General features: G+C 39.5%; 1 protein-coding gene across 2 annotated transcripts in view; it reads right to left on the bottom strand.

The window, feature by feature from the left end:
- The window catches only part of MYLK4 (myosin light chain kinase family member 4), an 81,456-nt gene that overhangs the window by 52,562 nt on the left and 11,625 nt on the right, over nucleotides 1-17,269 (bottom strand). Inside the window, exon 2 of one of the 2 annotated variants that reach the window (XM_069008229.1) lies at nucleotides 14,599-14,857. In XM_069008229.1, the coding sequence (XP_068864330.1) occupies nucleotides 14,599-14,857 (259 nt within the window). Of the gene's footprint in view, nucleotides 1-10,750; nucleotides 10,795-14,598; nucleotides 14,858-17,269 lie in introns of those variants that run through there. The other variant, XM_069008228.1, reaches the window with a different exon arrangement.

The raw sequence follows: 17,269 nt of genomic DNA on the forward strand, positions 1-17,269 counted from the left end.
AAGATTCTGAGAGGAGAAAGAAGAAAAATCCAAGGTTAATTTTTAAAAAGCAGCAACAGAAACACAGAACAAAACATGATAAATTGGAATGCATTATGCTTTATAGAAGTGAAGCTGCATCACCTAAACCCTCTGAAGAATGACTTTCAGACAAAATTGCTTATTAGCTCTGTCCTTCTTCCAAAAGAGGGTTTTCACCACTGGAGGTCACTGTAAACTGTAGTTGCTCTTTATCAGCCTCCCAAAAGAAAAGAAAAAAAAACATTGCAGGCAAGTTTTCCAGGATGCAGGATCTGAGATGAGCCAGAACTAAAATTCAAATTGTAGAGAATTTGAAAAACACCCGTAGCTAATTGGTGAGGACTTGTCTCTGCTGGAGACAAACTTAGTCTTGTTCCAACTCATTCCAAGCAGAGCAACTGGCAGACTGCTGAGAGTTGAGACATGTGCCTGGCTATACACAAGAGCCTCGTTTTGCATGTCAGCTTGCCTCTCTTACTGGTCTTGCAGACACTGTCCCTGAACACCAGCAAGCTAACAACAGCTATGGTCATGGGGACACAGTGGTGATGGGGACCTATCATTGCAACTCATGAAAATCCTGGGGGTTTTTTTTAGAAAGCAAGGGTAGGATTACCTGCATTAGGATTAGGATCTCTAAAAAAATGGCAAATGTTTGGCAACAGTTCCTAATAAAAACAAAAGCCTCTAGGTTTGAAGGTTTATAGCCTATGTAATCCATAGATCACAGTTCATCTGAATGCAATTTTCTTCCCTCATTTCATTGCATTCAGACAACCATTACTGGGAAAAATCTTTCAAACATTTTCTAGCCCACCACATTCAATCAGATAGCAGTGCATACATACTGTATACATTGCTGATTTCAAACTGATGCTGAGACAGTGGAGGGAGGTTAGTCAGAGTTCCTGTCTCCCATACTGTAGGAGTCCTACTGATAATATCAGAAGGAACAGCCAATGCTCACAAAACAGAGGTGGTGGGCCACTTTCAGGGGAAATAAGTATGAAAGCACTGGAACAGAATAAAGATAAATAATCTCAGCTAATTCCCAATGTATTTAAAAAAACAAGCAGCTTCATAAATAAAGAATTTACATTTCATGTACATATCTGAAACTCCCACTTGACCACAATTCTGACAACGAATCAGTGACAGATGGGCAAGTTTTATCTGAAATACACCATTTTATACACTATGTTATGATTTTTGAGATGGAAGGGGAATCATCCCAATGCAGGTTTCTGTATTTTCAGCTCAATGAAACACAGCACACCGATTCTAGGCTTGTGTCAACCACAATAACACCAAAGGAGTTTGGCCTGGTTTGATCTAAATTGAGAACTTCTGTAAAAACAAATAATCTAAGTATCTGAAAAATTTGAAGAAATTTAAAAGGGACCAGCTTTTCTTCACTCCTCTGATTTATCTTTTACTTTTCTCTTTATTCTTATGCACTTTAACCTATTCCAAGGAATCAGTACCTGAAGGCTTATCACACAATCCATGGTACAGCAAAATCCTAACAAAGACCAAACCCTGCAGAATGAAGCTTGAAAAAAATCCTCTGATGTGATTAAAGCATTACCCCTGTCAAGCAAAGGCTAGCTACAAAAACAAATTCACTGAACAGTAATGTTATTGCTTTGTTGTGTCATTCTCCTTTCATTTACATTTACACATAGAATATGAACTCCTTGAAAATGCTACTGTCTTTCCACTGGATGTATGCTCAGACAACCTCAATGTAAATGAATGCATGACACTCAACAACCCTGATTTAACAAAGCATTTCAGCACATGCTTAACTTGAAGTATGTGAAGAGACTCACTGTAAATAATGTGTAATCTGAGACCACCCACATAGTGAGGAATCTCTGGCCATATCCTTTAGCATGTCATTTGGACTTACTGAAAGGTAGAAAATCCCATCTTTCCACTGGAACAAACCATACTTGTTTGTTTGCAATCATAGTTAGCAAACAGAGAGCAGGACATTAAATGTCTTACATAGCTCAGAAAGCTATGCTTTAGTTTCAGTTATTTCTTTCTAATACTGAATGAACCTTTTGAGGTATGTGGAGTACCACAAAGACCAAACAAAGCATGCTTTTACAAGCTGAGAGAAAAAATTAACCAGGACAGATATTGAACAATGGATAAACACATGTTCCAAAGCAGTAGTTTTTCATTGGGGTTTTTATTCCAGAAAACATTTATTTGGCATAAACTTCAGTGTTTCCTTTGACAAATTAATTCTTGTTCAAAATTCATGCTGATAAAAGTTGTTTGTAACACTACAGACTTGCACTACTCTTCTTCTTGACTTCCCTTGCTTTGATGGGTCTTTATAAATTATTATGATTTCCAAGGTAAAAGACAAAATGCAGTTTCTAAAGTCAAATGTTATTGAAAGATTATGCCAGGGGGAGGTTATTTTTAAGAGTCTAATTTTTTTCTGTGGTGTCTGCTGAACATTTTGGAAAATTCATAGTTCCAGACTCTGCACACATTAAGAGTATGATCCCACATGCAGGATGATCCTGGAAACTATAGGAGGATTGGCAGACATGGAAATGGAGCTTAAATCATTATTGCCATCCCATATTCTTTCAATTATGTATTCCAATGATTTTGGAACCCAAAGATAGCTAAGAAGCCAGTATTCTCTACAGCAGAAGAGAAGAATTCCTGTGGGGGGGAATATATCCCACATACTTGGCAAATGCCAGCTGATAACATGAAGGCTTTCATACAATGTGTCTCAGAGAACACAATCCCAGATATAAGAAACAGGTGTGATAACCAAGACATTTCTTTCATTGCAAGGGGGTCCTGCTGCAGTAGCAGCATGGCTCAGGCCCCAGTCTGGAAGTTAGAAAGTCTGACTTCCAGCCCTGCTTCTGTAACAGATCTGTTGGGTGACCTTGGATGCTTATTTCCATCCTTCTAAGCCCCTGCTTCTCCACTCAGTTTCATAACAGCCTGTCTACTTAGACTGCTGTGTCTCTGACGTGACAACTGTCACTCACAGTGTCCATAAATAATCTCTGATACTTTGAAACTTTGTATTGTCTGGGGATATAAGGAGCAAATTGTTGCTCTGAGCTGGCTCCTGAAATATCTAACCATCCATGAAATTACTGCTAATGAAGCAGGGGGACCTTGTAAAGCACAGTGTGAGCCAGGAAGAGTGCATCACACAAGCTTTCTTTACAAGTCCCATGCTGGCCCTCAAACATTTTGAATCAATCTGTTGGCAGTCAGTGGCAGCCAGAACACCAAGCTAAAGATTTTCATGCCTATTCTCTGGAACAGCTGACCAAAAAATTGTAGTGCAAATTTTATGCAGCATTAAGTGCACAAGGTGTTCTCCTTAAGTAAGAAAAGTGGTGTAAATACTGTGTTTAACAAGCCAAGTAACTAACAATGACAGGAGAGGCAGTAGTTGCATGTGGAATAAGCCCATGGAAAAGAAAATGCTTTCAAAAACCTGCCCAATTTAAGTTTTTTTGGAAAAATTCCTGCCTTTCCATGTTTCTCTATTTTAACAGACACTGAACTGTTCTATAACTAAAAATGAAGTGCACACACAAGGGAAATTAAAGTTACAGGTCTTGGATGTAGTGCTGGAAAGATGCATTTTAGGGGCTAGAATATTGTCTTGAGAAAAGGACAGCTTAAAGGATTAAAAGTGACTAAAATAGAAACATAAATTTATCATTTTAGTAAATTTGTCCTATTCATTTGTCCTAATCTTCTGAATTTTGTTCATTCTTCCATTTTAGTAACACTATATGCAGTTATGTTTAGACCCCCAAAACTCTTTAGACGCTCTCACCATCAAGTTACATTTCCATACTGTACATTTCTATTCTTATAGAATAGGTTTCTTATGAAACCATTATAAAACCCTGCAAAGATATGAGTTGGAAGAAATACATAGGGTAGGTAAAAATAGGAGAATGTAGGATGCCTCTATTATGGTCTAAAATATGCAAGACCAAGAGGCTTTAGGTAATTGCTCCAGATTTAGAATTACCAATCATGGGTCTACTACAAGTTTCAGAAAGACAGCAGAACATGCTTGATTTGATAAAAGCAATAATTCCCTTAGTGAATATGTCCTTTAAAATGTTGTGATGATAATAAGGGTTATGGCACCATCAAAGGTCAAGAGAAAATCATCCCACACCTTGTTGTCTCCCTGCAAAATAGTTGTTTAAAGGCTGAGATTTTCTCTATCATCTTCAACTACACTCACTATTTAAGATATGAGGTAAACTAGACAGACTCGTAACTAGGTAGGGTCATAACTGAAATTAAACCTATCTGCCCACATAGCTGCTCTCTCACTTAGTCCAGGCATGGTGTTAGGGAGATCTCGTGTACCAGCGTGTCTGCTTAGTTAGCCTTGAAGACAGGGAACTATGGAAAAATACTCTCTTCTTTTTTATTGTCAATAACAAATTAATTTCTGTGTATTATAACCACATCCCATGCATTTTCTTTAGCACAAGGTCATTTATAAAGCCCCATTTTAATTTCTCTCAAGAATTTCATTTGTAAATGTCAAATAAGCACTTTAATGTACCTGCCTATGCAGTACTTAAAAAGATTCTCCCTTACATATGATACAATCCATGCCAAACTTACGTTTTCAATATAAGCAATCAAGCAATTTCTTTAACTCGGGAGAGTTAAAAACAAAACATTTTCAGCAAACACAGCTGGACCAAACACCAGGAATTACATCAGGTTGTCCACATAAGGGGAAAAATGAAGATACTGAAACTCTCAAAATGCTCCTGACATGTGAGGTTTCTGTTCAAGGTAACAGAAATGTGACCTCTCCCATGCAAGCGCCCCTGTTTGGAATTCTCATGCCACACTCAGTGCTGGAAAGTCACTTTTACTGCACCGTGACTCCTGCTAAATGTGTCCACAAGACATCGCACAAGGGTGCCAGAAGAGAAAGGTCACAGGGACAGTCTGAATGTCTCTCCCTGGACCTCCGTGTATATTACAAATTGGTTGGGTAGGTAGTCTGTAACAAGACACCCCTGAATGATCATGGCCAAAAGAATTCTTTGCTAAGCCATGCACCTAAGGTCAAAAAGATGTTTTTAAGGGAAGATAGACAAAATGCAACATCTTTTACAGAGAAATAAATATATATGCCTTTGCTGTATTGAAACTGATCTAATTTTCTGGTGTTTTAACAGTCATACATTCCAAAGGTTACATATAAGCCTCTAACCATGGTATTCATAGGATCTAAATAAAAACCAAGGAGAATTAACAGGGCAAGGAAAAACTGAATTGTATGTAAAGGAACACCAGAAAAATAAATAAGATATCTGGAAGATGTTACAGATTTTTTAAATTTTAGATCCTGGACCAAATGGTGTGCAAGAGCTTTGCAAAGTAATCAGCACTCGTGAAATGACTGGGATCCAGCAGGCTGAGGGTTCAGAGGCATGTCTCCCCTCAGATCTCAGCATACAGCCATGTAAAGAGGACACTAGACAGAGAGTCAGCAATTTCATGTGCATATTGCAGATGTCTCTGCACAGATGGCACTGACTGAGAGCATAACCTTAGCATAGTCTTCATCCATCTCCGTACCTGTTTTTCATTTCACTTCTCCCTCACCCAGCTGTTTAGACAACAAATTCAGTGGCGTGGATCTGACCTGTACTACCTTAGCCTTACACAATCCCAGTGTTAGGGACGCTGTTTGCTCATAATAACACATATAATTATTACCAAAGGCCCTTTACAACCTGCTGAACAAACACAGGCTTACCAACAGTACAGTTACCTCCTGCTGGCAGTAGTGTTCTGCCATAGTATCACACACAGAAACAAAATGGATTTACTGCTAGTTACGTTTTATAGCTCTAAATCTTCTTTCTTGATTAGCACTTCTTTGGGGAAGGAGCATCATGATCAAAGGGTAGCACTGTTCCCTTAAACTCTCTTAGGAAGTCAAACTCACATTTTCACCAGAACCACAGAAAAATGAGCAAGACCCACAGATCTCTTTTGATGCGATCCCCGGTTTTGCTCACTTTGGGAGTTCAAGGAAGAACCATTCTCAAATATGAATGCTGGTGAAGATCACCAGCCTTTCTCATCACAGCAGTCCAAACCTCCACAAGTCTGAGAGCCACGGGACACATATCAGCATGCAGAGGAACAAGGGAGCTCTAGGAACTGTTTTCTTGCGGGTGACAACCATGCTTCTCTAGAAAGGGAGAGGAAAGGATGAGTCTGGAATGGACATGCCATGGGATCCTGAGATGACACAATAATCTTGGTTTCAGGCAGCTGTTGACTCATTTCCTCCCAAAGCTAAGGATTCCAATTACCCAGGAGTACTACTACATGAGCACAGCCCTACTGACAGTTCCTGGAAAGGACACTTGCCCTGACCTTGGAATACTTGTGAGTCCGTGCCACCTTTCTATCTGTGAGGACTTGGGAGACAGCCTGGGAAACTTGCACTTCATTAAGGACCTTTTAACTCAAAAGAACAAATGTAACATATGCAGAGAAATAAAAAAACAAAAAGGAAAAAAAATTGACAGATATTACCACTCTGAATTTCAAAAATGGGCTCATGATGATGTGCAACAAAACTGGCAAAGAGCTCTGACAGTCACTGACATGCTAAATTCAGGAAAAAATACTTTAGTGCTGATAAGAACTAGAAAACAATCTCTGGTAGTCTTAATACAGGGTATTTTAAAATGTGTTTTCTTCACAGTACAATGGATATAATTCTCTTGCTACCAAATATCACATATTATGTTGGCCTTAAGTCTTAAAAAACTAAAAAATAAATTGACCATGGCAGAACAGTAGAAGTGCAATACAAATGGAAGGAAATTAACAGGAAGGGCAGTGGAATGAAATTAATTTCTTTTTCATTTCAAATTACAATTCACTCAAGAGAAAATGCAAAATCTTAATGAGCTAGGTATAAAGAAAAGAGAGGATCTTTTTTCAAGCTCATGCGCAAGTGCAGGAACAGTTTCAGACAAAATGCAAACTACCATAACAGGTTTGACTTTTTTTTTATTTGCCAGGTGATTTCTTTGTGACTCTTATTCATCTTGAGTGCTGATATGTGTAGCAATATTTCCATTATTCTCCGTATCACTATACTGTGAGGTCCTTACACTATGCACAAAAAATTCTATAAATTCACACAATAGGTCATGACTCTTTTGGCTGATAACACTGGAAGAATATACAAGTGTGAGGTTGCAGACTTTTCAGACCTTAAACCTTTGACATGAAAACACTTTTGAGATTCTGTAGGCGGATCTCTTCCCAGAAAGAAAAATGTCATTTGTAGCAAACTAAATAAAATCCTAAGCATTTTGGCAATCTACATCCTTGGAAATACTTCAGAAAAAAGTGTCTTCCTTTTTGCCTTTCTAAACTCATCTATTTCTTTTGTTTAAATAATGTTTCCTGTTAGGAATTCTTCTAAAAGCTCTTGAGCTACCACATGATGGGTGATCCCTGCATTACTTTCTAGGAAATCACAGCAAACAGGTATACTATCTTTGGAACATGATGTAATAACTAGTGATGCTAATTCTTTGGGAAGATAACTCTACACTCACTTGACCACAGCGGGAAAAGAAGGGGCTTACTAGGGATCTCTGAGTCCACAGCAAGGGCTGGCAACCTTGTTACCACCATGCCCACCGACGGTAACCTTGAGCACTCCCTTGTACTGCACCCAGCAGAGGTCACTAGAGGATGTTTTAATGGCAAGACAAAGCCTTCCAACTGAAGTGATGCACCTTCCGGAAAAGCACATCATCTGCCTAGGATTTACTGCCGGGTACACCTAGATACTGCCAGTGTGAAAGAGAGAAATAAATGCTGCTCCAGGAAAAAACAAATAGGTTTAACTGCCTACATCCAAACACAAGCAGCATTCATCCAGTTAAGCAATACTGATACTGAGCAGTGAAATAGATCTCATTTATTAAAAGTATATCCACTACCTGTGCATTTCCAGATGCAGGGATCCCTTTCTTTCTTCCACAGCTTAACACAGTCCACAAGGTTTGCCAGAGATATGAAGCCAAAAGGCAGAAATTATCTACAATCCAGGAAGCATTTCTTTGCAGGATTAGATCCATCCCTTTAATTTTAATCATCTGATTAACTTAGTTCTCCTGCTGTAGCAGATAAAATTTGGCAGGCACCCTCAAAACCCTCCCCAGCTCTGCAAGTACCACCTAGCTAGACAAGGCTCGGACACACAGCAGGATCCCATCTCACACTTCAATGCATTCCCTGAACCTATAAGGAAAAGAAGTGATGGATCACTGACAAGCATGAAACAGGTGGAGGGATCTACACGGGATGTGTATGGCATGCACTTGAAGGCAATTACTCTGACATTCCAGAACTTCTCCAATGAAAGCAAACTGTTAGCACAATCCCTTTGCAGTTAGCATTTCAGGCCACTGATAATCTTTGTTTTCCCTTTTATTAGGCAAGAAATGGAAAAAAAAATTCAAGGCAATAACATAAAGTGTGTCATGATGCATATGCATAGAAAGGTCAGTTTGAAATGCCGTAGTTTTACTGTCTTCAGTCCCTTCTGTTCCTGTGCTTGCAGTCTATCTACATTGCTCCCATATCCAAACTCACACCATGCAGAAAGGGAGTCCTAGCTGCCTCCCCTCATCATATCCAGCATCTGCTCACCTGCCAACCATCAGTTCCTTGATCCAAAGGATAGAAGGTGCCAGATTATTTCAACCAAATGGATATGAAACACTCAATATTATCATAAAAGTGTCTTCTTTCCCCTAAAATTCCCAGAAGCAGATAGAATGCTTTAGTTGAATTTTCCCAAGCAATTCAATGTGATGCAAATTCTGCATGGAAAATATTTGCTTGAGCAGACAAAACCTGGGAAATTTCTAAACAACTAAAAACAAGGTATTAAAACTGGAAATGGTAAGTAACTTTAACAAAAAAAAAAAAAAAAAATCTTGCTGCCAGCTCCATTGTAAGCCCAGGGAGATTTATTTCTAGAGATCACAAAATAAAAATCTGAGGAACAAAGCTTGTTGGGGTTTATTGTCTAATATATAAGGATATATGTAAGGACTGTGAAGAACCATTACATAAGGTCTCAGGTCTATACTTATGGAAGGAATCCCTATATGTAAGAATTATACATCTTCAATGCAACAGCTGCCATTAATTACAGCGCACTAAGAGTCATTGTAGAAGATGAAGCAGTAAGAAGAAACGGCACCATTTCTTCTCTGCTTGGGTATTTACCTGATCAGAGGTGAATAAGCAAAGAACATGAGTACCAGAAATCTCAAGTGCTTAAAATTCTCAAATCAGCCTACAAAAATCATGATATCGTTTGGAAAAGAAAGTCATGAGATTAAAAAATTTTAATGACTGTTGTCCTTTCCTCAGTCTGCTTCTGACTTCTGTGACTCCAGAGCACTCTCAAGCCACCTTTGAGTTTGTATGCAGCTGTTATGTTGGGAAGGGTCAGTTTAGTGATAGGTTTTTTTCAGTCGGGAAACATTGATATTCCCTTCTTTCTTACTAAGACAGACAGAAAAATATTCTCACAAGCATGGGAGCCAGGAGCATTAGGTAAAATGAAGATACCTGGAATCACAGAATCACACACATTGGCACATGACAAGAGAGGGCCATGAACTTGGGACGTGAAGAGGGCACCACGAAAAGGATATTCTGTAAGCTGCGCCAGGCTGAAGTTGGCAGCGCAGTATCCCATGACAGCATTCCAAGCAAGCTGAAAAGGCACTTGGTAAAACAAAATGGGCCCAAACTTGGCTGAAGTCCACTTCCAATTTCCTGACCATACCAAGGCAAGCTTTAGACATGGTGCTTCAATTTCAAGGCTGAAGAAAGCCACGACGGTTTTGATCTCTTCTTCATTAGTTAAGAAGTGTTACTACAAATGTACTGAGTCTCTTCTAGGGTTTTGTTAAAAAGCCATTCTTGACTAAAACTGTAAAACCAGAAACAGGTTTCTGTCAAAATATATAGCTCAATATCTTGAACTGTTTTAGGGAGCAGAGGGGAGTTATTTGGAGTTAACAGTGTGACAGTGATCATTTTTTTCTCTGTACAAAATATTGCCATGACTCTGGCCTCCTCCGGAAAAAGGAACTTGTAAAAGTATTGTTACCACCACGGTCATTTCCAGCACAGAACCTGCAAGGAAAGTAACTGCTAGAGAAATGGTGGTGGTGGTGAAAGAGGTGAAAAAAGGCTCAAAGAAGACAATACTCATCTTCTGACTGGAAACAGGGAATTAGAGGACAATTAGCCATCCCCAGGCCTAGCTTAACTGAACACCAAATACTGAGAGTATCCAATAGTTCTAGATGAACTAAATATTTATAAATTAGTCCTTAAACTGTTTTCAGAGTATCAGAAAAAGGATAGCTTTTCATAGAAAATGCCATAAAATTATCTTCTTTGGGGTTAGTGACTTGTGTTTAAACCTCAGCTCCACAATTCACATGTGCAACTTGATTGTTTTATATTAGCGATGTTCACAACTACAGAAGCTCCCAGGCTCCTCTTTACCCAGTTAACCCACCCACACTGGGTAATAATTTCATTACCACTTTTTGCAGATAGCAATTCAAGATCAAACAATTTGAATTGCATTCTGACACCAAATACTAACCAGGAAAGAGCCAGAGGGAAGAGCCAGCAGATGTGATGACCAACAGTGAACAGCATTCACTGGGCCATCAAAAGCAGTCCAGGTGTTAAACGTGGAGCTCATTGGGACCTAATGCAGCTGGGCCAATTGTGTGGCAGTTTCACAATCAATTTACATTTGCACAAGCTGGTGCTCCTGTCAAAAGCAATTATTTCACCTTCTCACACCTGCTTGTTCCTAACCTGTGCCACCCCCTCCCTTGGATCGGCACGTTCAGACACCTTCGTGTGTCTATTAAGTGCAATGGGTCAAGGACAGGTCTGGATTTTTAGTCTTCCTTTAATTTGGTTCTCACACATCAAAACCAAAAGTCTCTTACTTGCTAATGTATAACCTGAAGCAAAAATTCATGCTCATTAAAGATATAACTCAGCCAAGATACAAAGACACGTGCTGCCAACAGTACAACTGGGGGACGAGAAAGCAATCTGAACAAAGCACACGCAAAACGTGTAAGGAGAAGTTATGTCAGGAGCTGTTTTGCCATCCTGTCCAACAGGGAAATGGTCGATTGAGAGCTGGAGTGGCAAAGGGTGCCACCTAGAGGGCACCGACGGCACAACTTCTCGACAGCACCAATCACCCATAATTGATGGTCAATGATTGAGAGGTTTGCTTTCCATAGTAGCCTTCTAATAGCTATGAAATTATGGTGACGATGATGATGATTATTAATGTTATTGCTACTACTGCTACAACATTGTGTTTGGGATTGGGTGTTTTTTACAAACATATACGGTACCAAAAGAAGAAAAACATGTTTGCTTTTATATATATCTAAAAACGAAATCTAGAAAAATAGTTGCTTTGAGGAAGTGGATCATTTTCTTCTTTAATTATAATCAGGTAGTTTCAGACAGAACTATTTTCTCCAGCAAATACAGACTTCGCCCACTCTCCCCTAGATGGTCTCTTGAGCTCCAACACATTTCCATTTAAGTGAGTGGATGTTTTGTCATTGCTTTCACCTTCATGTAACAGAAATTACACACATAAGTGCATACACCTGGGCAAGGTTTACTATATTTCCTGCCAACACCCCCTTCTTTCCTTCCTTTCCTGATCAACAAAATAAAACTGCTCATCAGGCCAGCAGACCAAGCTAAGAACTTTTAAGGGAAGGTCTTGGTTTTCCTTTTATCAATATTAACAGGCAGTTAGGGCCCAATTTTTTATCCCACTGAGAAATTCCTGAAAAAAAATAAAAAAAACAAAACAAAATGCTGTGTGAAAGTCAAGTTTTAAAAGCTTAGGAGAAATATAACCAATGTTTATGTATCTGGAAGCCTCACTCTAGTGAGGTATATTACCAGAGTTCAGTTAGATTGTCTTTCACCTTTGAAGTCTTGCTCCCAGGAGACTGATGAGCTAAAATGGGAATACAGAGCTATTTCTCCAGCTTGCAATTAGCCACCAGCTGTTCATTTTCTAAATGTATTCCTTTCTCCTCTATTGCACCACCAAAAACTCCCTACCCTTTATTACAGCACTCTTAAGAAAGGGCCAGTTCCAACCATCAGACTAAAGAAGCAAGCATCAAGACCATGAGTCAAGAGACTCTGAAGTGCAAAGTGGTGAAAAATCCCAGCACCTTTAGTAGCTATCTGCAATTCAGCATCAAGCTCAGATACATTAACACAGGCAAAGCAGCTCTCAGTCCTTTTGCTGATCATTAGGATCACAGGAAGAACTACATGGAAGAAACAGCAGGTTTTGCTGTATCACTTGTGCAACTTGTTATTTTCACACTGGAAGTATACTCTCTTAAAAGAGCCAATAACATCCCCCAAACTCCAACCACCCAATTGTGGGGGTGTTTTTTTTAATTTTCATTTTCACTGTAACACTAAATGAAACTCTCTAAAATAAACACATCCTACTTATATGAGATATGACTTGTTTGTTTCAATATAAAGTTCTCTTTCTATGTCTACAAAGTAAAAATTGTAGTACCTTACTGAAGACTGGAATAATTTTGAACAAAAGTGACTCAACAGATGAAGGAGTATTAAAAATTCAGTTCCTTGAGTTGATAATACAAATGGAAACATCATGAAATTTCCTTTACACCAATGCTCCAGGGTATCATCTGGACACAAAAATATTCAGAATATTTGAAAAACTGCTCTACCATATCAGCACAATCAGCATATAAACAGCCACAGCACAAATTTTTCAAGTCTTTTCAAAAACTGGTATGTAGAATTAATCTCTCAGTCTCCTACTGCAAGTGGATTTTCTCAGTTCTTATCTAAATGATGTGTCAATAAAAATACTTTTTCCTCTAGATTCTCGCATACAAAAACCCAGAATACAAGGAAATGTGCTATTATTTCTAAACACATTTTGGCTGATCACAGAGTCATTTTCCTACCAGAGACCCCACACCATGATGCCCAGCACCGTTCTTAGTGGAGACAGGTGGAGAACAGAGTTACGCTGACAACACTCAGCCCTGCAATGTGACATTCAGCGTGTAACCGTGCTCTGCTCACCAGACAGTGGGGAGCAAAGGACAAAGCTGCCTCAGTTCCTTTAGGGAATCTGCTTTTTCCATAGGATTCATTCAATCTCCACAACTCCAGAGCTGTTAGACATGTACTTTCAAAACATGAATCCAACAAAATCCATGTTTACCTTCTGATTTTGAAGAGAACACACAACCTTTTTACAATTTCTGAATATTAAGTCCAGTAGTAATTAAACCCCAGAATAACAACACATGTGTTTGCTTCTACAAACACAAAAGATTAAAAGATGCTGACCAGTCTGTAAGGACCTAAAGATCACAGTTGCCACACTGTTAGGGCCATAAAAGGACTTGGCCACAAGATAAGCACAGAACAGAGCAGCAGTGTGGGGCTAACTCCAGACCTGGCAGAGGTGAGATCTGGTTAGCACATATTCGGGAATTCATCCACATAAAAATTCCCAGTGTGGCAAACTGTGTAAAGAAGCAACTGTTTATATCCCAAGTTATGGGAGAGATGGCATCTTCCACCACCAAAGCCCTCCCCCAAACAGTTAAGCCACTGTAACTTTCAAGAACTTGAAATAAAACAAATACGTTACTATTGTCTGAGTGTTATCTCAGACCGAGGAGGGGGTTAACAAAGCTGGGGGAGAAGAATGTATCACTGAAAATGGACACAAAGACTGCAGAACTTATGGGCCACAAAGAAAACCAACTCAGCAACTGTGCTGAAATCAGCTCTGACTGGGTAAAAATTAATTGCAGCAGGGGGAGATTGCAACTGCCCATGACTCAAGAAACCCACTGACCCAAAAGAAGAGAAAGACTGAGCATGTGCATTACTTAGTATTAGAAGTAAGGAAATCATTTAACCAATAGAGTAAGAGAACTGTGTAGCCAATGAACTTCATTGAAAGACCTTAATTCCTTTCTTTGCTAAGATATATAAATAGTGAAAAGTGTTGAATGACCTCAAGATCTCCACCACTGAGAAACCATGGGTGAAAAAGGACCAATGGGACACCATATGATTCAGAGGTGGTGACTAGCTTCTACTTGATCTCTCTCTCTTCTCCTCTTTTCCATTTCTATCTCTCTACCTCAAATTCATTATTAAATAAAATCCATACTATTGACTTTGGCATATGACTTTAATTTGGGCAGAGGCATCTCTCAATAATCAGGTCTTAACACAATCTTTCACAGCTGCAATACATTTTCATAGATGATGATGAAAAATTCAAGTCTACTGGGAAATACACATAGTAAACTCCTTAACTAGCTGAAAAAAGAGGCAGTACTTTGGGAAAACAATATTAATTATGCAGTTAGTTACCTTTTTATCTTCTGTTCCAGGATCTGATCCACTGAATTTTTCTTCCTGAAAGCTTCTAGTCATCTTCATTTTCTCCACGCTCTGAAAAAGGGCTGCTTTTTCTAGTCTGCTTGTGCTGAATCGTGTATTTATCTCTTCCAGCCTGTTAATCTTAAGTAGCTTCATACTATGTCCAGTTACTTTACTGTCTGTTCTCCTCTCCACCTTAGACTCATAAACCAGTGAACACTCGTAACTTCTGATTTCTCCTCTTTCTTGGCTGTACAAAAGAAAGACAAATAAGAGATCTCAGTGTTATTCATGCATTTTGGCCTTCCAAAAAAAAAGTGTTGCAACACTCGATATTTCAACTCTCTCCTTATACTTGCTGAACAAATACACAGAGTATACAGCACTAGCTGTTCACAGAGACCATTCTACATTGAACACCAGATAATTCAAGCAGGCTACAAGACCAATATAATTTAATTTGTTCATAGAAACTATTCAGCTCAATGAAATCAATACCTACTGCTGTTGCTGCAGAACTTGCTTATGGAGCATTCCTCACTTTTTAGCCACCTTAGTGGCTCCCTGTTGCTCAAAATATTTTCTTTTCTGTTGCAGTTACAGCAAGTTGATATGCAAGGACCCTGCTATCAAGTCCAGAAAGATTTTAGATACTAAACAAAGTAGTACAGGCATGAACACAGTCCTTTCCTCTCTCTTCCCACTATCCTGTACCACAAAAATAGGTAGTTACCAAAATGGTGGCAATTTCTGGCCCTCTGTTGAAGGCTGTAGAAGAGCACAGTCCTCAGCTGGGTTCTTCCCCACTGCAGGCCCTCGCAATGTGTCTGATATGTACAGGATGTAGGATCATTGAGGCTTGTCTAATGGTAGGATTGGTTGGAAGGCACTTGCAAGTCAAGCTGTTAGCACTGACTCTCTGTAGAAGGCTTTTATTCCTCAGCAAGGTCATGGGTTCCCACCTCAAGTAATCATTTGGCTACACTTGGAATATATGTCCTTCTGAACAACTAACTTTTGTAAAAGAGTAAGAGAAACTACTCTAAAATTTCAGCATCTCTTTCTACACCCAGGAAATAAAGGACCAAAACATTTGCATTGCTATTATTGCAACCCCTCCTTTGCTGTACTGGAAATGCAGCTACAAAAGCACAGTGCTAATGCCTTAGCTCTAGAAAGCTGAATCTGTTAAATCTCATTACACAACTCATAGTTTTCAATTTAACTTGCATAAATACCATAAATTATATGGTGTAATTAAGAATTTATATACAACCTTACAGTCATTGGCAGCACAGAGAAACAGCTTTGAGTGTACAACAAAGACGCAATTAAATCAGATATTTTTTACCCAAACACCTTCTAACAGAAAATGTTCCTTAGTGTTTTGACCCCACATCTGTGCACGTGCAGCAGACTAAATGTGTACCTACACCAACTAACTGCTCTACCCACAGTTATCCCTGCAAACTTCCCAGATGTGAAAGATGCCACATGCTATCCCATGTGACACAGGAGATGGTTGGATAGTGGTGACATTTACAGATGATGGACAGCAAGGAACCATGCAAGCTTGAAGTTTTCAAATGAGCCTTCCAGAGAGATCCCTGCTACCATGTTGTTGTAGTCCTAAATTGTGCTGTTAATATGGGAGATGCAGGGACACCATCACGGGACTGTAAGGCATTCATCATCTGAAGTAGTTGTGGACCCAGTATGTAAAAATGTCCAGGCTGCTGCTTCTAGCATCTCTCACCAGCTTTCATAGTTCTGGCATCCCTCCCTTTCCATCACCATCAGCTGAAAGAACACTTCATGAGATTTTCTTCTCCCATTTCTCAAAAGCAGGTTCATGGGTTTTCTTAAAGGTTCTGACAATTCCAGGTGAAATACCCAATGGCTCAGTCTGACCTTCGAGCCATTATTCTACAGATTGTTTGATCTCCTCCACAACAAGGGAGGATACAATATAATCAAAAGCTGTCAGAATCAAAAGCAAATGGGAAATGTTTCCAGATGCCCTCCTGCTACCTCCATGTCTGCAGCTACTCAAATCCCACAGTGATTTAGAGAGACCTGGCTGTGAAGACTGCTTGTGGCCTGACAGGACTGCAGCCAAGGAGAGCTGATTCAGGCTCTCCATAGCTCTTCAAAGAGCACATCATCCTCTGCGCTCTGATCACCAAATGTGGCCATCTATCTAATGAGAATGACATGTCCTGTTTAAAGGACATGTCTCTTCAAGCTGACCAGTGAGTCAGTTACCTGGGAAAATATTGGTGGGATGGCAAGCTCAAATGTCTTACTGGGCTCTATTACCAAGCAGAGACTAGGACTGAGTCCAAACGTGATTGTCCTTTCCACCATCATTACCTTAACACATCCCTGAAACAAAAAGCTGAACAATGGAAAGTGAAATTTGTTTGCAAGTGCCTCCTCCAAAGCCCCAGAGAAGAAATCTAACCCTGGTCATGTGCCACTGAGCAGTGGGAAACTCTGACCTTCACATGGTGTGAAGCTCCATTTCCCCCAAAGGAGGGTGAAAACCTTCCCCCAATCATCTATATTCCCCAGCTTTGGCCTGGGAGATACTTTTCTCTGGGTCATCTTCAGCAAGTCAATCTCTCACTTCAAGCAAAATGTCTTGCATCATGAACCACAT

Source organism: Aphelocoma coerulescens, chromosome 2, assembly GCF_041296385.1.
Source record: "Aphelocoma coerulescens isolate FSJ_1873_10779 chromosome 2, UR_Acoe_1.0, whole genome shotgun sequence".
Classification (NCBI taxonomy): domain Eukaryota; kingdom Metazoa; phylum Chordata; class Aves; order Passeriformes; family Corvidae; genus Aphelocoma; species Aphelocoma coerulescens.